This window comes from Schistocerca piceifrons, unplaced genomic scaffold (genome assembly GCF_021461385.2).
Source record: "Schistocerca piceifrons isolate TAMUIC-IGC-003096 unplaced genomic scaffold, iqSchPice1.1 HiC_scaffold_1104, whole genome shotgun sequence".
Lineage (NCBI taxonomy): Eukaryota > Metazoa > Arthropoda > Insecta > Orthoptera > Acrididae > Schistocerca > Schistocerca piceifrons.
Genome location: NW_025726912.1, coordinates 25,490 through 53,185, shown reverse-complemented (window position 1 = coordinate 53,185; position 27,696 = coordinate 25,490). Strand labels below are relative to the sequence as shown.

The window sequence follows — 27,696 nt, the reverse complement described above, 5'->3', positions numbered from 1 at the left end:
CCTTGCTTCAGTTTTAAAACTGTTGATTAAATCAGTTATTTCTTCTAAAGTTTTCCACTCAAGCACTTCCTTAATATTCTTCTTTAAATCTGATTGTTGCGATTCTAGTATTTTCATCTTGTCTTCAGCTCTTTCTTTCTCCCTGGTGAGCTGAAGGAAATCCTTTTCCACATCAACAAATTTCATCTAGTTTTTCTAGCAAAGGTGATAGTTTATCGCTCAAGTTATCTATTTTGTCCTGAGTTACTGCCAGACGACTCTCTGCCTCTTGTAAATCCTTCTTTTTTGAAACAGTCTCATCTTTATCTCTTGTTGTGATTTCAGAAGTTTTCTCATCAGTGCTGATTTCTGTATTTACTGCTTCCTAAGATCTCTGATGTGTTCCAAACATTTATTAAGTTTTGTTGCATCGAATATGGAATCAAACTTCTCCTTGAGTTTCTTTCCCTCATCCATTGGCCAGTTAGTATCTTCTTGATGGCAAAATATAACATTGCTCAGAACAGCTTTTGATACACCAAAAACATGAGACATTTCTAAATTTACATCAATGCACCGTCCACCAACCTGTACAACTTCACCACTAGACTTCTTCCTATGAATTACTGGATCCAGTGTTTTCAATTGCAAATTTTTTGCCTTCTGTGTTGTTTGTAACGTACGTGTGATGACAACTTCTTCGCCTTTGCGATCAGCCATCAACAATTTTATTGGCCCCTTGTCTCTGGCTGACGAGCCATCTTCGGGTCATGAACAAACGACTGCCCTTGTTTAGTTCCTGCTGGCACCTCACCTGTAGCTGCATACTTCAGGGCTTCAATGTCGTCGTCTTACCACATCCGTTCTGCCCTAATATCAGCGTCACAGGTGATTGAAACGTAATCATCTGCTGATCACTGTCGTTCGGACCAAAGCTTCGGATTCCCTGTATCTGCATCTTAAGTAATCTAGCCATTATATCGAATTTTAAAGGACCGAATACGAACAAATAACTGTAAACAATATCAATAGTGATACAATCCGTCACATCACGGAAGGGCGCCTATCCTCTAATCAGTGTTACCTACATTAATGTACCAATTGCGCTTTCTATAATATGACACTATCTTTAAAACACAAATCATCAACAATTTCTGACAGCCAAATTTCCACGCTGAAAACACATGCATACACCCGCCAATATCTAATCATGTTTACCATCACTAGACCACACCGGATTTGCTCGATAAACGTGAGATTTACTCCCTCTCCTCTCGCATTTCGTGCTGAATCCGGACTCAGTGGTGTTCTCTGTTTGCGAGCATATTTGCGCGTGCAGACTGGCATGGCGCACAGCTCGAAACTGACTATTCATTGCTGTTTGCATCATATTTTACTCATAACAGGGGAGGAAGAAAGGTCAAAGTTGTACCTTGCCCATAAGTGGATGTAAACGTTTTGACGCTGAGGCGTGGACTCCTTGTGGATAACAAACGACAATTCAGTTCGTTCCCTAGCAACAGCAACGCCGTTAATTCAGCCATGATGTACAGCAAATTAAATGCCCCTGGTGAGGGTCAAACTCCCTAACTTAAGATTATGAGACCTACGCGCTACCCATTGCGCTACCGAGAGCACGTCTGCAACCAACGTCCCAGGAAACTTGGTAACTCTCGCATATTAGAGACAGACAGTTTGCGCTTTCTCAAGAATCTGTTGTGTTGCTACACGTGCTTTCCCGACTTGCTAGATTAAACTGCTGCCGCAGCTTTGTCAACGGAAAGCAGCACTGCCTGAGGTTGCAGTACATCGCCCTTGCGGCACCTGAACACAGCGGCCTGTAGGGCCAGGCTGACGCTCGAGTTCAGAAATAGCACGCTTCCCTCCAATTACGGTCTCTTGCGTGCTGCGTGTTTGGTTCTTCTCACAGCGAATCGTGCTGTACATTCCTGAGGCTGACGCAGCTCAAGCGAGCAATCGGCGCGGCAGCATTATAGCGAGAACAGCAAAACGATGCATCGGCCGGGAGTCGAACCCGGGCCGCCCGCGTGGTAGGCCAACAGCCTACCACTTTTTTAGTTGTTGTTCTCATTTTGTTAGTTGCATTTGTTGGGGCGGTCGTCCGTGGGGGGCTTGGCTCCGAGCACATTCCAGGGTAGGTGTCTGCAGGGAAAGTGGATTGCCACCCAACGACGTCGGATACAACCGAAAAAAGTGCTACACACGCGGAGTCCCCCACTACACTGCCTAAAAGCGACCGCTCATCACTTATCGTGTGAGTAACCTTGCAGCCGCGGCAACGAGTCTTGCCCAAAGACGCAGCGTGCGTGGAGGCGCGGCCCCGAACGCGTGTGGATGCACCCCTCCTACCTCGTAAAGCGCCTACAGCTACCATCACCGTGGGCCGCTGCCGGCGGGCGGGAAGCCGACACAGCGCGGCGTTGGGAGCAGCGGGTGTGCGGTGGTGGTGTAATGGTGAGCATAGTTGCCTTCCAAGCAGTGATCCGGGTTCGATTCCCGGCCACCGCAACGGGCGCAAATTTTTACGTATGAGTATGCGAGTCACGTGCAGGCCATCCTGTAGTATGTCCCGACTTGTCCCGACTTTGCTCGGCTGACGCGAAAGCTGACGCTGGAATTCGCCCTTATCAAAAGGACAGGCGCTATAAACGGCTGTGAGAGGTGAGGTGTAGCGAGGTACCAAAAACGACAGGCAAACTGCGACATTTTCTGCTCCTTCTTCTTGAACAAAAAAATAAAAAGAAAGGGACGCAGTCGGTAGGACTCGAACCTACGCTCCAGAGGGAATCTGATTTCTAGTCAGACGCCCTTAACCACTCGGCCACGACTGCTCGTAGCTAAACGTTCCCTCGAATCGTGTATAATCGAACCGGTCTGCGCAGAATGCTGACAGGATACGAACTCCGTGCACTGATTACGGGAGGGCTACCAGCGCTACGAGACGAGCCATTACGGAAGCGTTAAAAATCTTCGCCCGGACAGGGACTCGAACCCTGGACCCTTAGTTTAAAAGCCTAATGCTCTACCGACTGAGCTATCCGGGCTCACGCTTGTTGTGGATGAAGCGGCTGCAAGCAATGTGAATAACTGGAACGCGTGTGTAGGCGTACTACGGTAATTGCTGGCTTCTGGCGCAACTAGCGACTTCACCGACTTGCCACTGACGCTGGTAGCAGCCCAACAACGGACCAGTGCCTCTTCTCCCTTTATCCCGGTGCTGACAGTAATTGCATCTCGTGCCTGTTTCCCCCGATTACGCTCGGTTGAAGCTCCGGAAGGAGGGCGACAAACGAACGTTGGAAGGCCAAAACATGGACGGTCGTGTGCGGCAAACACTTCCCATCCGGTACCGGGAGTCGAACCTGGGCCTCCTGGGTGAAAGCCAGGTATCCTAGCCACTTTTTTTTTTTTTTTTTTACTCAGAAATGAATGTTCTTTATTTATACATAACAGTGTGGAAAAATGCTGCAGCTGGGCATGAATGTATTATAACAAACAGAAAACACAAAAACCTATAAGTACTTTCTTTCACAGAGCATTCCACAAGATGAGCAAATTAGAATAACAAAAATCAGTCTTGATGCATTCTTATTTCAACTTTAGTTAAAGTTTCTATGTTGGGTGCTCCTTTCTTCAAAACGATACTTTTCAATGACCGAGTTTCCCTTTGCATTTCTTGTGACCCTGTAATAGTACTTCAGTTTTTCAACATTCATCAAACGATCCAAGAAGTCTTCATCGTGTGTTATCAGTATGAGCTGAAAATTCTTGTTCTCCCTCCTTAATTTATAAGGTCTGTGAGAGTTTCTCCAAGACTGTCTATGTTCTCCCTATCCAAATTTGTGGTTGGTTCATCCAGAGCTAAGATTCCACAATTAATACTTAGAATATCTGCCAAAGCAATTCGGATAACAAGCGACGCTAGAACCTTCTGCCCAGCACTGCATGCGTCCCTTCATATCAATCTCAACATCATTCTTCACCTGAACAACCCGATAGTTGAATGTTCGCTTCTTGTCTGCACTCGTGGTTTCAGGAGCATCTGTTTTAATTTCTATATAATCAATATCATTCCCACGATAGATTTTTCGCCACAGTTCTCTTATAATCGTATTAATCTTCCTCATGCGCTCCTGATGAAAGTAAATGAGTGACCAATCCAAAGCGACAAAGTATTTGTTCAGATCAGCTGATGCTAGCTGGTTTTACCTTAATTCGTCGCTGCAGATCATTGTATTTTTTTTCTGCATTTTTATATATGTCCTTATTTAGATCTCGTCGCAGAGTATTCACACTATCTCTTAATTCCTTAAATCGTCCTCTGAATTGATTTCTCCTCTTTGACAGCTGAAATTTCTCTGCAGAGACGACTTTTCTCTTCTTCAATGGTTTTCACTTGGAACTTACCAAGGCGCTGTTTTACTTTATCTATTACACTCTTCAGTTCTTCAGCTTCTACCTGTTTCTCCTTCAATATTTTGTTATCTTCAAGTTCTCTTGCTTTCAGCTGCTGATTTGAAATTTTTTCTTTAAGCTTATCAATGTTTTCACACGTTCTTCTGTTTTTATCTGCAAGGGTCTCCTTTTAGAGGTCCAGTTCTATCAATCTTTCTTGAACTGACGTAAGTTTCTCTTTCATGCCGCTCTGTTCATACCGTTGAATGCTATTATGCCAATTACAAATTTCATCATGTTTCCTTCCTTGCTCAACAATCTTATTTTGTCCCTGATCTACATTTTTCGATTTCTGTAACTCTAATATTTTTTGACTGCACTGCAGAATCAAGTGTCTCTCTAGCTTCTTGAAGTCGGGTCTCGAGCACCTCAATTTCTGACTGTATCATCACATGCATACTTTGCAACTCTGCAAACGTTCCTCCAGTTGTCGACGTTTCTGCTGTCCACTTTCGAGCTTCAATTTCTTTTCCATAAGTACATTTTTGCGCTCCCTCAGCTGGTTGACTCTCTCTGAATGCCTTCTCAGTGACTCCTGCTTCATGTGGAGTGCACGCTGAATAGCACTGACTTGTGCTCGAAGCTCCTCCTGCTCTGCCAGGGCTTCCTCCATGGAGCGTGACGATCCTGTGGGCATCTTAGACTGCAGCTCCTGAATTTCTTTGTCTATGCGGCGCAGTTCTGTCTGCAACTGATCAATGCGGACTACATCTCCTTGGATATCCTTTGCCATCTGCTCCTTTGCTTTTGGACCCAGTAACTGCTCCTTCAAATCTTTAATCTGTTTCCGAGCTGCATCTAAAGCCTCTTCTGTTTGATGAAGTGACTCTTTCATTTCTGGTATCTCCTTGGTGCGCATGATATCAGTTCTTTCATAAGCAGGTTTCATTTGCAAAAGTTTATCATATTCCTTTAGCTTATTTTCTAGTTCTTTCTTATTGTCCTGAAGGCGTGCTGGGACTTCACTGACTTTATTACTCAGTTCATATGCAAGTTCAGCAGCTTCAGAAGCGGCTTCAACTCCCTATGACACAATGGACAGCAAGGATCTTCCTGTTCCAGTTTCTGAATGTAGCGACGGAACATGTATTCCGAAGCACTGAGCGTTCCTTTTTGGGTCCTGCAGTTCTTGTATTCTATCAGAAACACTTTGTATGTACTCATCAAATCTTGCCTGCCACACAAATCATATATTTCTTCTTCAAATTTCGCAGCTCTCTTTCTTTCAAATCCAACTGCTCCTTGTGATGGGCTCGTTTCACTTCAAGTGCAGCCGCCCTCATTCTGCTTACTATTTATCTTCTCATTGATGTTGTTGATCTGACGAGTCAGTTGAAGCATGCAAGCATCCAAGTCATGTTTCAAATTTTGTTGTGGCACTGTAAACAAAAGGTGGCGCAGTGCTTCATTGTGTTTGTTCTTTAGTTTTTTGAGTTCGGACTCCTTAGATGCTTCAGTTTGTTCTGGATATCAAGCTGTGCCTGCTCACTACTCAACAGCTGCAATGTCTGAACTTCTTTATCCACAATAACTAGCTTATCATCCAGCCTGTTGCTCTCTTGGTGCTGATCTCTAATTTCTTTTTTCAGCTGTTCTTCATCAAGTTCTTGACAAGCAGTTTCCCAGTTAGTTTTTGCTTGCTCCAGTTCTCTTCCTAATTTGACAAGTTCTTCACCAGATTTCTCTATATCTTCAATTTCTGTTTTGACACTCCATTCTTCAGCTTTATTATCTTCTGCTTGTCGTTTTTTTGAGGTGATTTCCTGCTCTAGCTTTGCTTTAGTGTCTCTAGCAATGTCTATTTTACTTTGGAGTTCCTGCTCTTCTCTTTGAAACCTGTTCCGTAACTGCTCAAACTGTACCTTTGACTCTCTTATTTTATCGTCGACTTGATGCATTAAATTTGAGACAAGAACTTCTGAAGAAAATGTATCTTCTTTTACTCTTATTTGAAATGTTTCTGCCAATCTCTGTAGATTCTTATTGCGTGCATCTATTCGAGTATTATGATCTTCTTCCTCTTTCTGAAGTTTTCCAAGAGTCATCTGCTCTTGGCTTGTTTCTTCCAATACTCGCTCCTCATCCCTAGATATCTGCTGAAGTTCAATCTCCATAGATTTCAAGTGCTCCTGCCAGTTCCTTGCTTCAGTTTTAAAACTGTTGATTAAATCAGTTATTTCTTCTAAAGTTTTCCACTCAAGCACTTCCTTAATATTCTTCTTTAAATCTGATTGTTGCGATTCTAGTATTTTCATCTTGTCTTCAGCTCTTTCTTTCTCCCTGGTGAGCTGAAGGAAATCCTTTTCCACATCACAAATTTCATCTAGTTTTTTCTAGCAAAGGTGATAGTTTATCGCTCAAGTTATCTATTTTGTCCTGAGTGTACTGCCAGACGACTCTCTGCCTCTTGTAAATCCTTCTTTTTTGAAACAGTCTCATCTTTTATCTCTTGTTGTGATTTCAGAAGTTTCTCATCAGTGCTGATTCTGTATTTACTGCTTTCCTAAGATCTCTGATGTGTTCCAAACATTTATTAAGTTTTGTTGCATCGAATATGGAATCAAACTTCTCCTTGAGTTTCTTTCCCTCATCCATTGGCCAGTTAGAATCTTCTTGATGGCAAAATATAACATTGCTCAGAACAGCTTTTTGATACACCAAAAACATGAGACATTTCTAAATTTACATCATGCACCGTCCACCAACCTGTACAACTTCACCACTAGACTTCTTCCTATGAATTACTGGATCCAGTGTTTTTCAATTGCAAATTTTTTGCCTTCTGTGTTGTTTGTAACGTACGTGTGATGACAACTTCTTCGCCTTTGCGATCAGCCATCAACAATTTATTTGGCCCCTTGTCTCTGGCTGACGAGCCATCTTCGGGTCATGAACAAACGACTGCCCTTGTTTAGTTCCTGCTGGCACACTCACCTGTAGCTGCATACTTCAGGGCTTCAATTGTCGTCGTCTTACCACATCCGTTCTGCCTAATATCAGCGTCACAGGTGATTGAAACGTAATCATCTGCTGATCACTGTCGTTCGGGACCACAAGCTTCGGATTCCCTGTATCTGCATCTTAAGTAATCTAGCCATTATATCGAATTTTAAAGGACCGAATACGAACAAATAACTGTAAACAATATCAATAGTGATACAATCCGTCACATCACGGAAGGGCGCCTATCCTCTAATCAGTGTTACCTACATTAATGTACCAATTTGCGCTTTCATAATATGACACTATCTTTAAAACACAAATCATCAACAATTTCTGACAGCCAAATTTCCACGCTGAAAACACATGCCATAACACCCGCCAATATCTAATCATGTTTACCATCACTAGACCACACCGGATTTGCTCGATAAACGTGAGATTTACTCCCTCTCCTCTCGCATTTCGTGCTGAATCCGGACTCAGTGGTGTTCTCTGTTTGCGAGCATATTTGCGCGTGCAGACTGGCATGGCGCACAGCTCGAAACTGACTATTCATTGCTGTTTGCATCATATTTTACTCATAACAGGGGAGGAGAAAGGTCAAAGTTGTACCTTGCCATAAGTGGATGTAAACGTTTTGACGCTGGAGCGTGGACTCCTTGTGGATAACAAACGACAATTCAGTTCGTTCCCTAGCAACAGCAACGCCGTTAATTCAGCCATGATGTACAGCAAATTAAATGCCCCTGGTGAGGGTCAAACTCCCTAACTTAAGATTATGAGACCTACGCGCTACCCATTGCGCTACCGAGGCACGTCTGCAACCAACGTCCCCAGGAAACTTGGTAACTCTCGCATATTAGAGACAGACAGTTTGCGCTTTCTCAAGAATCTGTTGTGTTGCTACACGTGCTTTCCCGACTTGCTAGATTAAACTGCTGCCGCAGCTTTGTCAACGGAAAGCAGCACTGCCTGAGGTTGCAGTACATCGCCCTTGCGGCACCTGAACACAGCGGCCTGTAGGGCCAGGCTGACGCTCGAGTTCAGAAATAGCACGCTTCCCTCCAATTACGGTCTCTTGCGTGCTGCGTGTTTGGTTCTTCTCACAGCGAATCGTGCTGTACATTCCTGAGGCTGACGCAGCTCAAGCGAGCAATCGGCGCGGCAGCATTATAGCGAGAACAGCAAAAACGATGCATCGGCCGGGAGTCGAACCCGGGCCGCCCGCGTGGTAGGCCAACAGCCTACCACTTTTTTAGTTGTTGTTCTCATTTTGTTAGTTGCATTGTTGGGGGCGGTCGTCCGTGCTTCCCGAGCACATTCCAGGGTAGGTGTCCTGCAGGGAAAGTGGGATTGCCACCCAACGACGTCGGATACACCGAAAAAGTGCTACACACGCGGAGTCCCCCACTACACTGCCTAAAAGCGACCGCTCATCACTATCGTGTGAGTAACCTTGCAGCCGCGGCAACGAGTCTTGCCCAAAGACGCAGCGTGCGTGGAGGCGCGGCCCGAACGCGTGTGGATGCACCCTCCTACCTCGTAAAGCGCTACAGCTACCATCACCGTGGGCCGCTGCCGGCGGGCGGGAAGCCGACACAGCGCGGCGTTGGGGAGCAGCGGGTGTGCGGTGGTGGTGTAATGGTGAGCATAGTTGCCTTCCAAGCAGTTGATCCGGGTTCGATTCCCGCCACCGCAACGGGCGCAAATTTTTACGTATGAGTATGCGAGTCACGTGCAGGCCATCCTGTAGTATGTCCCGACTTGTCCCGACTTTGCTCGGCTGACGCGAAAGCTGACGCTTGGAATTCGCCCTTATCAAAAAGGACAGGCGCTATAAACGGCTGTGAGAGGTGAGGTGTAGCGAGGTACCAAAACGACAGGCAAACTGCGACATTTTCTGCTCCTTCTTCTTGAACAAAAAATAAAAAGAAAAGGGACGCAGTCGGTAGGACTCGAACCTACGCTCCCAGAGGGAATCTGATTTCTAGTCAGACGCCTTAACCACTCGGCCACGACTGCTCGTAGCTAAACGTTCCCTCGAATCGTGTATAATCGAACCGGTCTGCGCAGAATGCTGACAGGATACGAACTCCGTGCACTGATTACGGGAGGGCTACCAGCGCTACGAGACGAGCCATTACGGAAGCGTTAAAATCTTCGCCCGGACAGGGACTCGAACCCTGGACCCTTAGTTTAAAAGCCTAATGCTCTACCGACTGAGCTATCCGGGCTCACGCTTGTTGTGGATGAAGCGGCTGCAAGCAATGTGAATAACTGGAACGCGTGTGTAGGCGTACTACGGTAATTGCTGGCTTCTGGCGCAACTAGCGACTTCACCGACTTGCCACTGACGCTGGTAGCAGCCCAACAACGGACCAGTGCCTCTTCTCCTTTATCCCGGTGCTGACAGTAATTGCATCTCGTGCCTGTTTCCCCCGATTACGCTCGGTTGAAGCTCCGGAAGGAGGGCGACAAACGAACGTTGGAAGGCCAAAACATGGACGGTCGTGTGCGCAAACCACTTCCCATCCGGTACCGGGAGTCGAACCTGGGCCTCCTGGGTGAAAGGCCAGGTATCCTAGCCACTTTTTTTTTTTTTTTTTTACTCAGAAATGAATGTTCTTTATTTATACATAACAGTGTGAAAAATGCTGCTGCATGGGCATGAATGTATTATAACAAACAGAAAACACAAAAACCTATAAGTACTTTCTTTCACAGAGCATTCCACAAGATGAGCAAATTAGAATAACAAAAATCAGTCTTGATGCATTCTTATTTCAAACTTTAGTTAAAGTTTCTATGTTGGGTGCTCCTTTCTTCAAAACGATACTTTTCAATGACCGAGTTTCCCTTTGCATTTCTTGTGACCCTGTAATAGTACTTCAGTTTTTCAACATTCATCAAACGATCCAAGAAGTCTTCATCGTGTGTTATCAGTATGAGCTGAAAATTCTTGTTCTCCCTCCTTAAATTTATAAGGTCTGTGAGAGTTTCTCCAAGACTGTCTATGTTCTCCCTATCCAAATTTGTGGTTGGTTCATCCAGAGCTAAGATTCCACAATTAATACTTAGAATTTCTGCCAAAGCAATTCGGATAACAAGCGACGCTAGAACCTTCTGCCCAGCACTGCAGCGTCCCTTCATATCAATCTCAACATCATTCTTCACCTGAACAACCCGATAGTTGAATGTTCGCTTCTTGTCTGCACTCGTGGTTTCAGGAGCATCTGTTTTAATTTCTATATAATCAATATCATTCCCACGATAGATTTTTCGCCACAGTTCTCTTATAATCGTATTAATCTTCCTCATGCGCTCCTGATGAAAGTAAATGAGTGACCAATCCAAAGCGACAAAGTATTTGTTCAGATCAGCTGATGCTAGCTGGTTTACCTTAATTCGTCGCTGCAGATCATTGTATTTTTTTTCTGCATTTTTATATATGTCCTTATTTAGATCTCGTCGCAGAGTATTCACACTATCTCTTAATTCCTTAAATCGTCCTTCTGAAATTGATTTCTCCTCTTTGACAGCTGAAATTTCTCTGCAGAGACGACTTTTCTCTTCTTCAATGGTTTTCACTTGGAACTTACCAAGGCGCTGTTTTACTTTATCTATTACACTCTTCAGTTCTTCAGCTTCTACCTGTTTCTCCTTCAATATTTTGTTATCTTCAAGTTCTCTTGCTTTCAGCTGCTGATTTGAAATTTTTTCTTTAAGCTTATCAATGTTTTCACACGTTCTTCTGTTTTTATCTGCAAGGGTCTCCTTTTTAGAGTCCAGTTCTATCAATCTTTCTTGAACTGACGTAAGTTTCTCTTTCATGCCGCTCTGTTCATACCGTTGAATGCTATTATGCCAATTACAAATTTCATCATGTTTCCTTCCTTGCTCAACAATCTTATTTTGTCCCTGATCTACATTTTTTCGATTTTCTGTAACTCTAATATTTTTTGACTGCACTGCAGAATCAAGTGTCTCTCTAGCTTCTTGAAGTCGGGTCTCGAGCACCTCAATTTCTGACTGTATCATCACATGCATACTTTGCAACTCCTGCAAACGTTCCTCCAGTTGTCGACGTTTCTGCTGTCCACTTTCGAGCTTCAATTTCTTTTCCATAAGTACATTTTTGCGCTCCCTCAGCTGGTTGACTCTCTCTGAATGCCTTCTCAGTGACTCCTGCTTCATGTGGAGTGCACGCTGAATAGCACTGACTTGTGCTCGAAGCTCCTCCTGCTCTGCCAGGGCTTCCTCCATGGAGCGTGACGATCCTGTGGGCATCTTAGACTGCAGCTCCTGAATTTCTTTGTCTATGCGGCGCAGTTCTGTCTGCAACTGATCAATGCGGACTACATCTCCTTGGATATCCTTTGCCATCTGCTCCTTTGCTTTTGGACCCAGTAACTGCTCCTTCAAATCTTTAATCTGTTTCCGAGCTGCATCTAAAGCCTCTTCTGTTTGATGAAGTGACTCTTTCATTTCTGGTATCTCCTTGGTGCGCATGATATCAGTTCTTTCATAAGCAGGTTTCATTTGCAAAAGTTTATCATATTCCTTTAGCTTATTTTCTAGTTCTTTCTTATTGTCCTGAAGGCGTGCTGGGACTTCACTGACTTTATTACTCAGTTCATATGCAAGTTCAGCAGCTTCAGAAGCGGCTTCAAACTCCCTATGACACAATGGACAGCAAGGATCTTCCTGTTCCAGTTTCTGAATGTAGCGACGGAACATGTATTCCGAAGCACTGAGCGTTCCTTTTTGGTCCTGCAGTTCTTGTATTCTATCAGAAACACTTTGTATGTACTCATCAAAATCTTGCCTGCCACACAAATCATATATTTCTTCTTCAAATTTTCGCAGCTCTCTTTCTTTCAAATCCAACTGCTCCTTGTGATGGGCTCGTTTCACTTCAAGTGCAGCCGCCTCATTCTGCTTACTATTTATCTTCTCATTGATGTTGTTGATCTGACGAGTCAGTTGAAGCATGCAAGCATCCAAGTCATGTTTCAAATTTTGTTGTGGCACTGTAAACAAAAGGTGGCGCAGTGCTTCATTGTGTTTGTTCTTTAGTTTTTTGAGTTCGGACTCCTTAGATGCCTTCAGTTTGTTCTGGATATCAAGCTGTGCCTGCTCACTACTCAACAGCTGCAATGTCTGAACTTCTTTATCCACAATAACTAGCTTATCATCCAGCCTGTTGCTCTCTTGGTGCTGATCTCTAATTTCTTTTTTCAGCTGTTCTTCATCAAGTTCTTGACAAGCAGTTTCCCAGTTAGTTTTTGCTTGCTCCAGTTCTCTTCCTAATTTGACAAGTTCTTCACCAGATTTCTCTATATCTTCAATTTCTGTTTTGACACTCCATTCTTCAGCTTTATTATCTTCTGCTTGTCGTTTTTTTGAGGTGATTTCCTGCTCTAGCTTTGCTTTAGTGTCTCTAGCAATGTCTATTTTACTTTGGAGTTCCTGCTCTTCTCTTTGAAACCTGTTCCGTAACTGCTCAAACTGTACCTTTGACTCTCTTATTTTATCGTCGACTTGATGCATTAAATTTGAGACAAGAACTTCTGAAGAAAATGTATCTTCTTTTACTCTTATTTGAAATGTTTCTGCCAATCTCTGTAGATTCTTATTGCGTGCATCTATTCGAGTATTATGATCTTCTTCCTCTTTCTGAAGTTTTCCAAGAGTCATCTGCTCTTGGCTTGTTTCTTCCAATACTCGCTCCTCATCCCTAGATATCTGCTGAAGTTCAATCTCCATAGATTTCAAGTGCTCCTGCCAGTTCCTTGCTTCAGTTTTAAAACTGTTGATTAAATCAGTTATTTCTTCTAAAGTTTTCCACTCAAGCACTTCCTTAATATTCTTCTTTAAATCTGATTGTTGCGATTCTAGTATTTTCATCTTGTCTTCAGCTCTTTCTTTCTCCCTGGTGAGCTGAAGGAAATCCTTTTCCACATCACAAATTTCATCTAGTTTTTCTAGCAAAGGTGATAGTTTATCGCTCAAGTTATCTATTTTGTCCTGAGTTACTGCCAGACGACTCTCTGCCTCTTGTAAATCCTTCTTTTTTGAAACAGTCTCATCTTTTATCTCTTGTTGTGATTTCAGAAGTTTCTCATCAGTGCTGATTTCTGTATTTACTGCTTTCCTAAGATCTCTGATGTGTTCCAAACATTTATTAAGTTTTGTTGCATCGAATATGGAATCAAACTTCTCCTTGAGTTTCTTTCCCTCATCCATTGGCCAGTTAGAATCTTCTTGATGGCAAAATATAACATTGCTCAGAACAGCTTTTGATACACCAAAAACATGAGACATTTCTAAATTTACATCAATGCACCGTCCACCAACCTGTACAACTTCACCACTAGACTTCTTCCTATGAATTACTGGATCCAGTGTTTTCAATTGCAAATTTTTTGCCTTCTGTGTTGTTTGTAACGTACGTGTGATGACAACTTCTTCGCCTTTGCGATCAGCCATCAACAATTTTATTTGGCCCCTTGTCTCTGGCTGACGAGCCATCTTCGGGTCATGAACAAACGACTGCCCTTGTTTAGTTCCTGCTGGCACCTCACCTGTAGCTGCATACTTCAGGGCTTCAATTGTCGTCGTCTTACCACATCCGTTCTGCCCTAATATCAGCGTCACAGGTGATTGAAACGTAATCATCTGCTGATCACTGTCGTTCGGACCAAAGCTTCGGATTCCCTGTATCTGCATCTTAAGTAATCTAGCCATTATATCGAATTTTAAAGGACCGAATACGAACAAATAACTGTAAACAATATCAATAGTGATACAATCCGTCACATCACGGAAGGGCGCCTATCCTCTAATCAGTGTTACCTACATTAATGTACCAATTGCGCTTTCATAATATGACACTATCTTTAAAACACAAATCATCAACAATTTCTGACAGCCAAATTTCCACGCTGAAAACACATGCCATACACCCGCCAATATCTAATCATGTTTACCATCACTAGACCACACCGGATTTGCTCGATAAACGTGAGATTTACTCCCTCTCCTCTCGCATTTCGTGCTGAATCCGGACTCAGTGGTGTTCTCTGTTTGCGAGCATATTTGCGCGTGCAGACTGGCATGGCGCACAGCTCGAAACTGACTATTCATTGCTGTTTGCATCATATTTTACTCATAACAGGGGAGGAGAAAGGTCAAAGTTGTACCTTGCCATAAGTGGATGTAAACGTTTTGACGCTGAGGCGTGGACTCCTTGTGGATAACAAACGACAATTCAGTTCGTTCCCTAGCAACAGCAACGCCGTTAATTCAGCCATGATGTACAGCAAATTAAATGCCCCTGGTGAGGGTCAAACTCCCTAACTTAAGATTATGAGACCTACGCGCTACCCATTGCGCTACCGAGGCACGTCTGCAACCAACGTCCCAGGAAACTTGGTAACTCTCGCATATTAGAGACAGACAGTTTGCGCTTTCTCAAGAATCTGTTGTGTTGCTACACGTGCTTTCCCGACTTGCTAGATTAAACTGCTGCCGCAGCTTTGTCAACGGAAAGCAGCACTGCCTGAGGTTGCAGTACATCGCCCTTGCGGCACCTGAACACAGCGGCCTGTAGGGCCAGGCTGACGCTCGAGTTCAGAAATAGCACGCTTCCCTCCAATTACGGTCTCTTGCGTGCTGCGTGTTTGGTTCTTCTCACAGCGAATCGTGCTGTACATTCCTGAGGCTGACGCAGCTCAAGCGAGCAATCGGCGCGGCAGCATTATAGCGAGAACAGCAAAACGATGCATCGGCCGGGAGTCGAACCCGGGCCGCCCGCGTGGTAGGCCAACAGCCTACCACTTTTTTAGTTGTTGTTCTCATTTTGTTAGTTGCATTTGTTGGGGGCGGTCGTCCGTGCTTCCCGAGCACATTCCAGGGTAGGTGTCTGCAGGGAAAGTGGGATTGCCACCCAACGACGTCGGATACAACCGAAAAAAGTGCTACACACGCGGAGTCCCCCACTACACTGCCTAAAAGCGACCGCTCATCACTATCGTGTGAGTAACCTTGCAGCCGCGGCAACGAGTCTTGCCCAAAGACGCAGCGTGCGTGGAGGCGCGGCCCGAACGCGTGTGGATGCACCCTCCTACCTCGTAAAGCGCCTACAGCTACCATCACCGTGGGCCGCTGCCGGCGGGCGGGAAGCCGACACAGCGCGGCGTTGGGAGCAGCGGGTGTGCGGTGGTGGTGTAATGGTGAGCATAGTTGCCTTCCAAGCAGTTGATCCGGGTTCGATTCCCGGCCACCGCAACGGGCGCAAATTTTTACGTATGAGTATGCGAGTCACGTGCAGGCCATCCTGTAGTATGTCCCGACTTGTCCCGACTTTGCTCGGCTGACGCGAAAGCTGACGCTTGGAATTCGCCCTTATCAAAAGGACAGGCGCTATAAACGGCTGTGAGAGGTGAGGTGTAGCGAGGTACCAAAACGACAGGCAAACTGCGACATTTTCTGCTCCTTCTTCTTGAACAAAAAAATAAAAAGAAAAGGGACGCAGTCGGTAGGACTCGAACCTACGCTCCCAGAGGGAATCTGATTTCTAGTCAGACGCCTTAACCACTCGGCCACGACTGCTCGTAGCTAAACGTTCCCTCGAATCGTGTATAATCGAACCGGTCTGCGCAGAATGCTGACAGGATACGAACTCCGTGCACTGATTACGGGAGGGCTACCAGCGCTACGAGACGAGCCATTACGGAAGCGTTAAAATCTTCGCCCGGACAGGGACTCGAACCCTGGACCCTTAGTTTAAAAGCCTAATGCTCTACCGACTGAGCTATCCGGGCTCACGCTTGTTGTGGATGAAGCGGCTGCAAGCAATGTGAATAACTGGAACGCGTGTGTAGGCGTACTACGGTAATTGCTGGCTTCTGGCGCAACTAGCGACTTCACCGACTTGCCACTGACGCTGGTAGCAGCCCAACAACGGACCAGTGCCTCTTCTCCCTTTATCCCGGTGCTGACAGTAATTGCATCTCGTGCCTGTTTCCCCCGATTACGCTCGGTTGAAGCTCCGGAAGGAGGGCGACAAACGAACGTTGGAAGGCCAAAACATGGACGGTCGTGTGCGCAAACACTTCCCATCCGGTACCGGGAGTCGAACCTGGGCCTCCTGGGTGAAAGCCAGGTATCCTAGCCACTTTTTTTTTTTTTTTTTTTACTCAGAAATGAATGTTCTTTATTTATACATAACAGTGTGAAAAATGCTGCTGCATGGGCATGAATGTATTATAACAAACAGAAAACACAAAAACCTATAAGTACTTTCTTTCACAGAGCATTCCACAAGATGAGCAAATTAGAATAACAAAAATCAGTCTTGATGCATTCTTATTTCAAACTTTAGTTAAAGTTTCTATGTTGGGTGCTCCTTTCTTCAAAACGATACTTTTCAATGACCGAGTTTCCCTTTGCATTTCTTGTGACCCTGTAATAGTACTTCAGTTTTTCAACATTCATCAAACGATCCAAGAAGTCTTCATCGTGTGTTATCAGTATGAGCTGAAAATTCTTGTTCTCCCTCCTTAAATTTATAAGGTCTGTGAGAGTTTCTCCAAGACTGTCTATGTTCTCCCTATCCAAATTTGTGGTTGGTTCATCCAGAGCTAAGATTCCACAATTAATACTTAGAATTTCTGCCAAAGCAATTCGGATAACAAGCGACGCTAGAACCTTCTGCCCAGCACTGCAGCGTCCCTTCATATCAATCTCAACATCATTCTTCACCTGAACAACCCGATAGTTGAATGTTCGCTTCTTGTCTGCACTCGTGGTTTCAGGAGCATCTGTTTTAATTTCTATATAATCAATATCATTCCCACGATAGATTTTTCGCCACAGTTCTCTTATAATCGTATTAATCTTCCTCATGCGCTCCTGATGAAAGTAAATGAGTGACCAATCCAAAGCGACAAAGTATTTGTTCAGATCAGCTGATGCTAGCTGGTTTACCTTAATTCGTCGCTGCAGATCATTGTATTTTTTTTCTGCATTTTTATATATGTCCTTATTTAGATCTCGTCGCAGAGTATTCACACTATCTCTTAATTCCTTAAATCGTCCTTCTGAAATTGATTTCTCCTCTTTGACAGCTGAAATTTCTCTGCAGAGACGACTTTTCTCTTCTTCAATGGTTTTCACTTGGAACTTACCAAGGCGCTGTTTTACTTTATCTATTACACTCTTCAGTTCTTCAGCTTCTACCTGTTTCTCCTTCAATATTTTGTTATCTTCAAGTTCTCTTGCTTTCAGCTGCTGATTTGAAATTTTTTCTTTAAGCTTATCAATGTTTTCACACGTTCTTCTGTTTTTATCTGCAAGGGTCTCCTTTTTAGAGTCCAGTTCTATCAATCTTTCTTGAACTGACGTAAGTTTCTCTTTCATGCCGCTCTGTTCATACCGTTGAATGCTATTATGCCAATTACAAATTTCATCATGTTTCCTTCCTTGCTCAACAATCTTATTTTGTCCCTGATCTACATTTTTTCGATTTTCTGTAACTCTAATATTTTTTGACTGCACTGCAGAATCAAGTGTCTCTCTAGCTTCTTGAAGTCGGGTCTCGAGCACCTCAATTTCTGACTGTATCATCACATGCATACTTTGCAACTCCTGCAAACGTTCCTCCAGTTGTCGACGTTTCTGCTGTCCACTTTCGAGCTTCAATTTCTTTTCCATAAGTACATTTTTGCGCTCCCTCAGCTGGTTGACTCTCTCTGAATGCCTTCTCAGTGACTCCTGCTTCATGTGGAGTGCACGCTGAATAGCACTGACTTGTGCTCGAAGCTCCTCCTGCTCTGCCAGGGCTTCCTCCATGGAGCGTGACGATCCTGTGGGCATCTTAGACTGCAGCTCCTGAATTTCTTTGTCTATGCGGCGCAGTTCTGTCTGCAACTGATCAATGCGGACTACATCTCCTTGGATATCCTTTGCCATCTGCTCCTTTGCTTTTGGACCCAGTAACTGCTCCTTCAAATCTTTAATCTGTTTCCGAGCTGCATCTAAAGCCTCTTCTGTTTGATGAAGTGACTCTTTCATTTCTGGTATCTCCTTGGTGCGCATGATATCAGTTCTTTCATAAGCAGGTTTCATTTGCAAAAGTTTATCATATTCCTTTAGCTTATTTTCTAGTTCTTTCTTATTGTCCTGAAGGCGTGCTGGGACTTCACTGACTTTATTACTCAGTTCATATGCAAGTTCAGCAGCTTCAGAAGCGGCTTCAAACTCCCTATGACACAATGGACAGCAAGGATCTTCCTGTTCCAGTTTCTGAATGTAGCGACGGAACATGTATTCCGAAGCACTGAGCGTTCCTTTTTGGTCCTGCAGTTCTTGTATTCTATCAGAAACACTTTGTATGTACTCATCAAAATCTTGCCTGCCACACAAATCATATATTTCTTCTTCAAATTTTCGCAGCTCTCTTTCTTTCAAATCCAACTGCTCCTTGTGATGGGCTCGTTTCACTTCAAGTGCAGCCGCCTCATTCTGCTTACTATTTATCTTCTCATTGATGTTGTTGATCTGACGAGTCAGTTGAAGCATGCAAGCATCCAAGTCATGTTTCAAATTTTGTTGTGGCACTGTAAACAAAAGGTGGCGCAGTGCTTCATTGTGTTTGTTCTTTAGTTTTTTGAGTTCGGACTCCTTAGATGCCTTCAGTTTGTTCTGGATATCAAGCTGTGCCTGCTCACTACTCAACAGCTGCAATGTCTGAACTTCTTTATCCACAATAACTAGCTTATCATCCAGCCTGTTGCTCTCTTGGTGCTGATCTCTAATTTCTTTTTTCAGCTGTTCTTCATCAAGTTCTTGACAAGCAGTTTCCCAGTTAGTTTTTGCTTGCTCCAGTTCTCTTCCTAATTTGACAAGTTCTTCACCAGATTTCTCTATATCTTCAATTTCTGTTTTGACACTCCATTCTTCAGCTTTATTATCTTCTGCTTGTCGTTTTTTTGAGGTGATTTCCTGCTCTAGCTTTGCTTTAGTGTCTCTAGCAATGTCTATTTTACTTTGGAGTTCCTGCTCTTCTCTTTGAAACCTGTTCCGTAACTGCTCAAACTGTACCTTTGACTCTCTTATTTTATCGTCGACTTGATGCATTAAATTTGAGACAAGAACTTCTGAAGAAAATGTATCTTCTTTTACTCTTATTTGAAATGTTTCTGCCAATCTCTGTAGATTCTTATTGCGTGCATCTATTCGAGTATTATGATCTTCTTCCTCTTTCTGAAGTTTTCCAAGAGTCATCTGCTCTTGGCTTGTTTCTTCCAATACTCGCTCCTCATCCCTAGATATCTGCTGAAGTTCAATCTCCATAGATTTCAAGTGCTCCTGCCAGTTCCTTGCTTCAGTTTTAAAACTGTTGATTAAATCAGTTATTTCTTCTAAAGTTTTCCACTCAAGCACTTCCTTAATATTCTTCTTTAAATCTGATTGTTGCGATTCTAGTATTTTCATCTTGTCTTCAGCTCTTTCTTTCTCCCTGGTGAGCTGAAGGAAATCCTTTTCCACATCACAAATTTCATCTAGTTTTTCTAGCAAAGGTGATAGTTTATCGCTCAAGTTATCTATTTTGTCCTGAGTTACTGCCAGACGACTCTCTGCCTCTTGTAAATCCTTCTTTTTTGAAACAGTCTCATCTTTTATCTCTTGTTGTGATTTCAGAAGTTTCTCATCAGTGCTGATTTCTGTATTTACTGCTTTCCTAAGATCTCTGATGTGTTCCAAACATTTATTAAGTTTTGTTGCATCGAATATGGAATCAAACTTCTCCTTGAGTTTCTTTCCCTCATCCATTGGCCAGTTAGAATCTTCTTGATGGCAAAATATAACATTGCTCAGAACAGCTTTTGATACACCAAAAACATGAGACATTTCTAAATTTACATCAATGCACCGTCCACCAACCTGTACAACTTCACCACTAGACTTCTTCCTATGAATTACTGGATCCAGTGTTTTCAATTGCAAATTTTTTGCCTTCTGTGTTGTTTGTAACGTACGTGTGATGACAACTTCTTCGCCTTTGCGATCAGCCATCAACAATTTTATTTGGCCCCTTGTCTCTGGCTGACGAGCCATCTTCGGGTCATGAACAAACGACTGCCCTTGTTTAGTTCCTGCTGGCACCTCACCTGTAGCTGCATACTTCAGGGCTTCAATTGTCGTCGTCTTACCACATCCGTTCTGCCCTAATATCAGCGTCACAGGTGATTGAAACGTAATCATCTGCTGATCACTGTCGTTCGGACCAAAGCTTCGGATTCCCTGTATCTGCATCTTAAGTAATCTAGCCATTATATCGAATTTTAAAGGACCGAATACGAACAAATAACTGTAAACAATATCAATAGTGATACAATCCGTCACATCACGGAAGGGCGCCTATCCTCTAATCAGTGTTACCTACATTAATGTACCAATTGCGCTTTCATAATATGACACTATCTTTAAAACACAAATCATCAACAATTTCTGACAGCCAAATTTCCACGCTGAAAACACATGCCATACACCCGCCAATATCTAATCATGTTTACCATCACTAGACCACACCGGATTTGCTCGATAAACGTGAGATTTACTCCCTCTCCTCTCGCATTTCGTGCTGAATCCGGACTCAGTGGTGTTCTCTGTTTGCGAGCATATTTGCGCGTGCAGACTGGCATGGCGCACAGCTCGAAACTGACTATTCATTGCTGTTTGCATCATATTTTACTCATAACAGGGGAGGAGAAAGGTCAAAGTTGTACCTTGCCATAAGTGGATGTAAACGTTTTGACGCTGAGGCGTGGACTCCTTGTGGATAACAAACGACAATTCAGTTCGTTCCCTAGCAACAGCAACGCCGTTAATTCAGCCATGATGTACAGCAAATTAAATGCCCCTGGTGAGGGTCAAACTCCCTAACTTAAGATTATGAGACCTACGCGCTACCCATTGCGCTACCGAGGCACGTCTGCAACCAACGTCCCAGGAAACTTGGTAACTCTCGCATATTAGAGACAGACAGTTTGCGCTTTCTCAAGAATCTGTTGTGTTGCTACACGTGCTTTCCCGACTTGCTAGATTAAACTGCTGCCGCAGCTTTGTCAACGGAAAGCAGCACTGCCTGAGGTTGCAGTACATCGCCCTTGCGGCACCTGAACACAGCGGCCTGTAGGGCCAGGCTGACGCTCGAGTTCAGAAATAGCACGCTTCCCTCCAATTACGGTCTCTTGCGTGCTGCGTGTTTGGTTCTTCTCACAGCGAATCGTGCTGTACATTCCTGAGGCTGACGCAGCTCAAGCGAGCAATCGGCGCGGCAGCATTATAGCGAGAACAGCAAAACGATGCATCGGCCGGGAGTCGAACCCGGGCCGCCCGCGTGGTAGGCCAACAGCCTACCACTTTTTTAGTTGTTGTTCTCATTTTGTTAGTTGCATTTGTTGGGGGCGGTCGTCCGTGCTTCCCGAGCACATTCCAGGGTAGGTGTCTGCAGGGAAAGTGGGATTGCCACCCAACGACGTCGGATACAACCGAAAAAAGTGCTACACACGCGGAGTCCCCCACTACACTGCCTAAAAGCGACCGCTCATCACTATCGTGTGAGTAACCTTGCAGCCGCGGCAACGAGTCTTGCCCAAAGACGCAGCGTGCGTGGAGGCGCGGCCCGAACGCGTGTGGATGCACCCTCCTACCTCGTAAAGCGCCTACAGCTACCATCACCGTGGGCCGCTGCCGGCGGGCGGGAAGCCGACACAGCGCGGCGTTGGGAGCAGCGGGTGTGCGGTGGTGGTGTAATGGTGAGCATAGTTGCCTTCCAAGCAGTTGATCCGGGTTCGATTCCCGGCCACCGCAACGGGCGCAAATTTTTACGTATGAGTATGCGAGTCACGTGCAGGCCATCCTGTAGTATGTCCCGACTTGTCCCGACTTTGCTCGGCTGACGCGAAAGCTGACGCTTGGAATTCGCCCTTATCAAAAGGACAGGCGCTATAAACGGCTGTGAGAGGTGAGGTGTAGCGAGGTACCAAAACGACAGGCAAACTGCGACATTTTCTGCTCCTTCTTCTTGAACAAAAAAATAAAAAGAAAAGGGACGCAGTCGGTAGGACTCGAACCTACGCTCCCAGAGGGAATCTGATTTCTAGTCAGACGCCTTAACCACTCGGCCACGACTGCTCGTAGCTAAACGTTCCCTCGAATCGTGTATAATCGAACCGGTCTGCGCAGAATGCTGACAGGATACGAACTCCGTGCACTGATTACGGGAGGGCTACCAGCGCTACGAGACGAGCCATTACGGAAGCGTTAAAATCTTCGCCCGGACAGGGACTCGAACCCTGGACCCTTAGTTTAAAAGCCTAATGCTCTACCGACTGAGCTATCCGGGCTCACGCTTGTTGTGGATGAAGCGGCTGCAAGCAATGTGAATAACTGGAACGCGTGTGTAGGCGTACTACGGTAATTGCTGGCTTCTGGCGCAACTAGCGACTTCACCGACTTGCCACTGACGCTGGTAGCAGCCCAACAACGGACCAGTGCCTCTTCTCCCTTTATCCCGGTGCTGACAGTAATTGCATCTCGTGCCTGTTTCCCCCGATTACGCTCGGTTGAAGCTCCGGAAGGAGGGCGACAAACGAACGTTGGAAGGCCAAAACATGGACGGTCGTGTGCGCAAACACTTCCCATCCGGTACCGGGAGTCGAACCTGGGCCTCCTGGGTGAAAGCCAGGTATCCTAGCCACTTTTTTTTTTTTTTTTTTTACTCAGAAATGAATGTTCTTTATTTATACATAACAGTGTGAAAAATGCTGCTGCATGGGCATGAATGTATTATAACAAACAGAAAACACAAAAACCTATAAGTACTTTCTTTCACAGAGCATTCCACAAGATGAGCAAATTAGAATAACAAAAATCAGTCTTGATGCATTCTTATTTCAAACTTTAGTTAAAGTTTCTATGTTGGGTGCTCCTTTCTTCAAAACGATACTTTTCAATGACCGAGTTTCCCTTTGCATTTCTTGTGACCCTGTAATAGTACTTCAGTTTTTCAACATTCATCAAACGATCCAAGAAGTCTTCATCGTGTGTTATCAGTATGAGCTGAAAATTCTTGTTCTCCCTCCTTAAATTTATAAGGTCTGTGAGAGTTTCTCCAAGACTGTCTATGTTCTCCCTATCCAAATTTGTGGTTGGTTCATCCAGAGCTAAGATTCCACAATTAATACTTAGAATTTCTGCCAAAGCAATTCGGATAACAAGCGACGCTAGAACCTTCTGCCCAGCACTGCAGCGTCCCTTCATATCAATCTCAACATCATTCTTCACCTGAACAACCCGATAGTTGAATGTTCGCTTCTTGTCTGCACTCGTGGTTTCAGGAGCATCTGTTTTAATTTCTATATAATCAATATCATTCCCACGATAGATTTTTCGCCACAGTTCTCTTATAATCGTATTAATCTTCCTCATGCGCTCCTGATGAAAGTAAATGAGTGACCAATCCAAAGCGACAAAGTATTTGTTCAGATCAGCTGATGCTAGCTGGTTTACCTTAATTCGTCGCTGCAGATCATTGTATTTTTTTTCTGCATTTTTATATATGTCCTTATTTAGATCTCGTCGCAGAGTATTCACACTATCTCTTAATTCCTTAAATCGTCCTTCTGAAATTGATTTCTCCTCTTTGACAGCTGAAATTTCTCTGCAGAGACGACTTTTCTCTTCTTCAATGGTTTTCACTTGGAACTTACCAAGGCGCTGTTTTACTTTATCTATTACACTCTTCAGTTCTTCAGCTTCTACCTGTTTCTCCTTCAATATTTTGTTATCTTCAAGTTCTCTTGCTTTCAGCTGCTGATTTGAAATTTTTTCTTTAAGCTTATCAATGTTTTCACACGTTCTTCTGTTTTTATCTGCAAGGGTCTCCTTTTTAGAGTCCAGTTCTATCAATCTTTCTTGAACTGACGTAAGTTTCTCTTTCATGCCGCTCTGTTCATACCGTTGAATGCTATTATGCCAATTACAAATTTCATCATGTTTCCTTCCTTGCTCAACAATCTTATTTTGTCCCTGATCTACATTTTTTCGATTTTCTGTAACTCTAATATTTTTTGACTGCACTGCAGAATCAAGTGTCTCTCTAGCTTCTTGAAGTCGGGTCTCGAGCACCTCAATTTCTGACTGTATCATCACATGCATACTTTGCAACTCCTGCAAACGTTCCTCCAGTTGTCGACGTTTCTGCTGTCCACTTTCGAGCTTCAATTTCTTTTCCATAAGTACATTTTTGCGCTCCCTCAGCTGGTTGACTCTCTCTGAATGCCTTCTCAGTGACTCCTGCTTCATGTGGAGTGCACGCTGAATAGCACTGACTTGTGCTCGAAGCTCCTCCTGCTCTGCCAGGGCTTCCTCCATGGAGCGTGACGATCCTGTGGGCATCTTAGACTGCAGCTCCTGAATTTCTTTGTCTATGCGGCGCAGTTCTGTCTGCAACTGATCAATGCGGACTACATCTCCTTGGATATCCTTTGCCATCTGCTCCTTTGCTTTTGGACCCAGTAACTGCTCCTTCAAATCTTTAATCTGTTTCCGAGCTGCATCTAAAGCCTCTTCTGTTTGATGAAGTGACTCTTTCATTTCTGGTATCTCCTTGGTGCGCATGATATCAGTTCTTTCATAAGCAGGTTTCATTTGCAAAAGTTTATCATATTCCTTTAGCTTATTTTCTAGTTCTTTCTTATTGTCCTGAAGGCGTGCTGGGACTTCACTGACTTTATTACTCAGTTCATATGCAAGTTCAGCAGCTTCAGAAGCGGCTTCAAACTCCCTATGACACAATGGACAGCAAGGATCTTCCTGTTCCAGTTTCTGAATGTAGCGACGGAACATGTATTCCGAAGCACTGAGCGTTCCTTTTTGGTCCTGCAGTTCTTGTATTCTATCAGAAACACTTTGTATGTACTCATCAAAATCTTGCCTGCCACACAAATCATATATTTCTTCTTCAAATTTTCGCAGCTCTCTTTCTTTCAAATCCAACTGCTCCTTGTGATGGGCTCGTTTCACTTCAAGTGCAGCCGCCTCATTCTGCTTACTATTTATCTTCTCATTGATGTTGTTGATCTGACGAGTCAGTTGAAGCATGCAAGCATCCAAGTCATGTTTCAAATTTTGTTGTGGCACTGTAAACAAAAGGTGGCGCAGTGCTTCATTGTGTTTGTTCTTTAGTTTTTTGAGTTCGGACTCCTTAGATGCCTTCAGTTTGTTCTGGATATCAAGCTGTGCCTGCTCACTACTCAACAGCTGCAATGTCTGAACTTCTTTATCCACAATAACTAGCTTATCATCCAGCCTGTTGCTCTCTTGGTGCTGATCTCTAATTTCTTTTTTCAGCTGTTCTTCATCAAGTTCTTGACAAGCAGTTTCCCAGTTAGTTTTTGCTTGCTCCAGTTCTCTTCCTAATTTGACAAGTTCTTCACCAGATTTCTCTATATCTTCAATTTCTGTTTTGACACTCCATTCTTCAGCTTTATTATCTTCTGCTTGTCGTTTTTTTGAGGTGATTTCCTGCTCTAGCTTTGCTTTAGTGTCTCTAGCAATGTCTATTTTACTTTGGAGTTCCTGCTCTTCTCTTTGAAACCTGTTCCGTAACTGCTCAAACTGTACCTTTGACTCTCTTATTTTATCGTCGACTTGATGCATTAAATTTGAGACAAGAACTTCTGAAGAAAATGTATCTTCTTTTACTCTTATTTGAAATGTTTCTGCCAATCTCTGTAGATTCTTATTGCGTGCATCTATTCGAGTATTATGATCTTCTTCCTCTTTCTGAAGTTTTCCAAGAGTCATCTGCTCTTGGCTTGTTTCTTCCAATACTCGCTCCTCATCCCTAGATATCTGCTGAAGTTCAATCTCCATAGATTTCAAGTGCTCCTGCCAGTTCCTTGCTTCAGTTTTAAAACTGTTGATTAAATCAGTTATTTCTTCTAAAGTTTTCCACTCAAGCACTTCCTTAATATTCTTCTTTAAATCTGATTGTTGCGATTCTAGTATTTTCATCTTGTCTTCAGCTCTTTCTTTCTCCCTGGTGAGCTGAAGGAAATCCTTTTCCACATCACAAATTTCATCTAGTTTTTCTAGCAAAGGTGATAGTTTATCGCTCAAGTTATCTATTTTGTCCTGAGTTACTGCCAGACGACTCTCTGCCTCTTGTAAATCCTTCTTTTTTGAAACAGTCTCATCTTTTATCTCTTGTTGTGATTTCAGAAGTTTCTCATCAGTGCTGATTTCTGTATTTACTGCTTTCCTAAGATCTCTGATGTGTTCCAAACATTTATTAAGTTTTGTTGCATCGAATATGGAATCAAACTTCTCCTTGAGTTTCTTTCCCTCATCCATTGGCCAGTTAGAATCTTCTTGATGGCAAAATATAACATTGCTCAGAACAGCTTTTGATACACCAAAAACATGAGACATTTCTAAATTTACATCAATGCACCGTCCACCAACCTGTACAACTTCACCACTAGACTTCTTCCTATGAATTACTGGATCCAGTGTTTTCAATTGCAAATTTTTTGCCTTCTGTGTTGTTTGTAACGTACGTGTGATGACAACTTCTTCGCCTTTGCGATCAGCCATCAACAATTTTATTTGGCCCCTTGTCTCTGGCTGACGAGCCATCTTCGGGTCATGAACAAACGACTGCCCTTGTTTAGTTCCTGCTGGCACCTCACCTGTAGCTGCATACTTCAGGGCTTCAATTGTCGTCGTCTTACCACATCCGTTCTGCCCTAATATCAGCGTCACAGGTGATTGAAACGTAATCATCTGCTGATCACTGTCGTTCGGACCAAAGCTTCGGATTCCCTGTATCTGCATCTTAAGTAATCTAGCCATTATATCGAATTTTAAAGGACCGAATACGAACAAATAACTGTAAACAATATCAATAGTGATACAATCCGTCACATCACGGAAGGGCGCCTATCCTCTAATCAGTGTTACCTACATTAATGTACCAATTGCGCTTTCATAATATGACACTATCTTTAAAACACAAATCATCAACAATTTCTGACAGCCAAATTTCCACGCTGAAAACACATGCCATACACCCGCCAATATCTAATCATGTTTACCATCACTAGACCACACCGGATTTGCTCGATAAACGTGAGATTTACTCCCTCTCCTCTCGCATTTCGTGCTGAATCCGGACTCAGTGGTGTTCTCTGTTTGCGAGCATATTTGCGCGTGCAGACTGGC

At 43.8% G+C, this 27,696-nt stretch overlaps 7 protein-coding genes and 12 non-coding genes across 19 annotated transcripts; 4 read left to right on the top strand and 15 right to left on the bottom strand.

The window, feature by feature from the left end:
- The first annotated feature begins 2,437 nt into the window (after positions 1-2,437).
- On the top strand, positions 2,438-2,508 carry Trnag-ucc. Its single transcript has one exon. It is a non-coding gene; the product is annotated as a tRNA-Gly (tRNA).
- Positions 2,509-2,749: 241 nt separating this feature from the next.
- Trnas-aga lies at positions 2,750-2,831 on the bottom strand. Its single transcript has one exon. It is a non-coding gene; the product is annotated as a tRNA-Ser (tRNA).
- Positions 2,832-2,971: 140 nt separating this feature from the next.
- On the bottom strand, positions 2,972-3,044 carry Trnak-uuu. Its single transcript has one exon. It is a non-coding gene; the product is annotated as a tRNA-Lys (tRNA).
- Positions 3,045-4,407: 1,363 nt separating this feature from the next.
- Positions 4,408-6,710, bottom strand: LOC124727444 (DNA repair protein RAD50-like; the record flags this gene model as incomplete). The annotated part of the gene is made up of 3 exons (XM_047248480.1): positions 5,937-6,710; positions 4,856-5,479; positions 4,408-4,510 (listed from the first exon to the last, which is right to left on the bottom strand). Coding segments are annotated over exons 1-3 (1,501 nt in total), but the record flags the coding sequence as incomplete, so codon positions are not given.
- A 2,314-nt stretch (positions 6,711-9,024) lies between these two features.
- On the top strand, positions 9,025-9,097 carry Trnag-ucc. The gene has a single exon. It is a non-coding gene; the product is annotated as a tRNA-Gly (tRNA).
- A 241-nt stretch (positions 9,098-9,338) lies between these two features.
- Positions 9,339-9,420, bottom strand: Trnas-aga. The gene has a single exon. It is a non-coding gene; the product is annotated as a tRNA-Ser (tRNA).
- Positions 9,421-9,559: 139 nt separating this feature from the next.
- On the bottom strand, positions 9,560-9,632 carry Trnak-uuu. Its single transcript has one exon. It is a non-coding gene; the product is annotated as a tRNA-Lys (tRNA).
- A 556-nt stretch (positions 9,633-10,188) lies between these two features.
- On the bottom strand, positions 10,189-10,716 carry LOC124727442 (DNA repair protein RAD50-like). Its single transcript, XM_047248479.1, has one exon. It carries the CDS (start codon positions 10,714-10,716, stop codon positions 10,189-10,191), a length of 528 nt encoding a protein of 175 aa, XP_047104435.1.
- An 82-nt stretch (positions 10,717-10,798) lies between these two features.
- On the bottom strand, positions 10,799-14,145 carry LOC124727441 (DNA repair protein RAD50-like). The gene is made up of 2 exons (XM_047248478.1): positions 10,998-14,145; positions 10,799-10,809 (listed from the first exon to the last, which is right to left on the bottom strand). Exons 1-2 carry the CDS (start codon positions 14,143-14,145, stop codon positions 10,799-10,801), a joined length of 3,159 nt encoding a protein of 1,052 aa, XP_047104434.1.
- A 1,470-nt stretch (positions 14,146-15,615) lies between these two features.
- Trnag-ucc lies at positions 15,616-15,687 on the top strand. Its single transcript has one exon. It is a non-coding gene; the product is annotated as a tRNA-Gly (tRNA).
- A 242-nt stretch (positions 15,688-15,929) lies between these two features.
- Positions 15,930-16,011, bottom strand: Trnas-aga. The gene has a single exon. It is a non-coding gene; the product is annotated as a tRNA-Ser (tRNA).
- Positions 16,012-16,150: 139 nt separating this feature from the next.
- On the bottom strand, positions 16,151-16,223 carry Trnak-uuu. Its single transcript has one exon. It is a non-coding gene; the product is annotated as a tRNA-Lys (tRNA).
- A 556-nt stretch (positions 16,224-16,779) lies between these two features.
- LOC124727440 (DNA repair protein RAD50-like) lies at positions 16,780-17,307 on the bottom strand. The gene has a single exon (XM_047248477.1). It carries the CDS (start codon positions 17,305-17,307, stop codon positions 16,780-16,782), a length of 528 nt encoding a protein of 175 aa, XP_047104433.1.
- Positions 17,308-17,389: 82 nt separating this feature from the next.
- Positions 17,390-20,736, bottom strand: LOC124727439 (DNA repair protein RAD50-like). The gene is made up of 2 exons (XM_047248476.1): positions 17,589-20,736; positions 17,390-17,400 (listed from the first exon to the last, which is right to left on the bottom strand). The coding sequence occupies exons 1-2, from the start codon at positions 20,734-20,736 to the stop codon at positions 17,390-17,392; spliced, it is 3,159 nt and encodes a 1,052-aa protein (XP_047104432.1).
- Positions 20,737-22,206: 1,470 nt separating this feature from the next.
- On the top strand, positions 22,207-22,278 carry Trnag-ucc. The gene has a single exon. It is a non-coding gene; the product is annotated as a tRNA-Gly (tRNA).
- Positions 22,279-22,520: 242 nt separating this feature from the next.
- Trnas-aga lies at positions 22,521-22,602 on the bottom strand. The gene has a single exon. It is a non-coding gene; the product is annotated as a tRNA-Ser (tRNA).
- Positions 22,603-22,741: 139 nt separating this feature from the next.
- Trnak-uuu lies at positions 22,742-22,814 on the bottom strand. The gene has a single exon. It is a non-coding gene; the product is annotated as a tRNA-Lys (tRNA).
- Positions 22,815-23,370: 556 nt separating this feature from the next.
- Positions 23,371-23,898, bottom strand: LOC124727438 (DNA repair protein RAD50-like). Its single transcript, XM_047248475.1, has one exon. It carries the CDS (start codon positions 23,896-23,898, stop codon positions 23,371-23,373), a length of 528 nt encoding a protein of 175 aa, XP_047104431.1.
- Positions 23,899-23,980: 82 nt separating this feature from the next.
- LOC124727437 (DNA repair protein RAD50-like) lies at positions 23,981-27,327 on the bottom strand. Its single transcript, XM_047248474.1, has 2 exons — positions 24,180-27,327; positions 23,981-23,991 (listed from the first exon to the last, which is right to left on the bottom strand). Exons 1-2 carry the CDS (start codon positions 27,325-27,327, stop codon positions 23,981-23,983), a joined length of 3,159 nt encoding a protein of 1,052 aa, XP_047104430.1.
- Between the last annotated feature and the right edge of the window lie 369 nt (positions 27,328-27,696).

What these genes read in the sequence shown, in the direction of transcription:
- LOC124727442 (XM_047248479.1), bottom strand. Translation starts at nt 10,716, where the DNA reads ATGAGGAAGATTAATACGATTATAAGAGAACTGTGGCGAAAAATCTAT.
- LOC124727441 (XM_047248478.1), bottom strand. Translation starts at nt 14,145, where the DNA reads ATGGCTAGATTACTTAAGATGCAGATACAGGGAATCCGAAGCTTTGGT.
- LOC124727440 (XM_047248477.1), bottom strand. Translation starts at nt 17,307, where the DNA reads ATGAGGAAGATTAATACGATTATAAGAGAACTGTGGCGAAAAATCTAT.
- LOC124727439 (XM_047248476.1), bottom strand. Translation starts at nt 20,736, where the DNA reads ATGGCTAGATTACTTAAGATGCAGATACAGGGAATCCGAAGCTTTGGT.
- LOC124727438 (XM_047248475.1), bottom strand. Translation starts at nt 23,898, where the DNA reads ATGAGGAAGATTAATACGATTATAAGAGAACTGTGGCGAAAAATCTAT.
- LOC124727437 (XM_047248474.1), bottom strand. Translation starts at nt 27,327, where the DNA reads ATGGCTAGATTACTTAAGATGCAGATACAGGGAATCCGAAGCTTTGGT.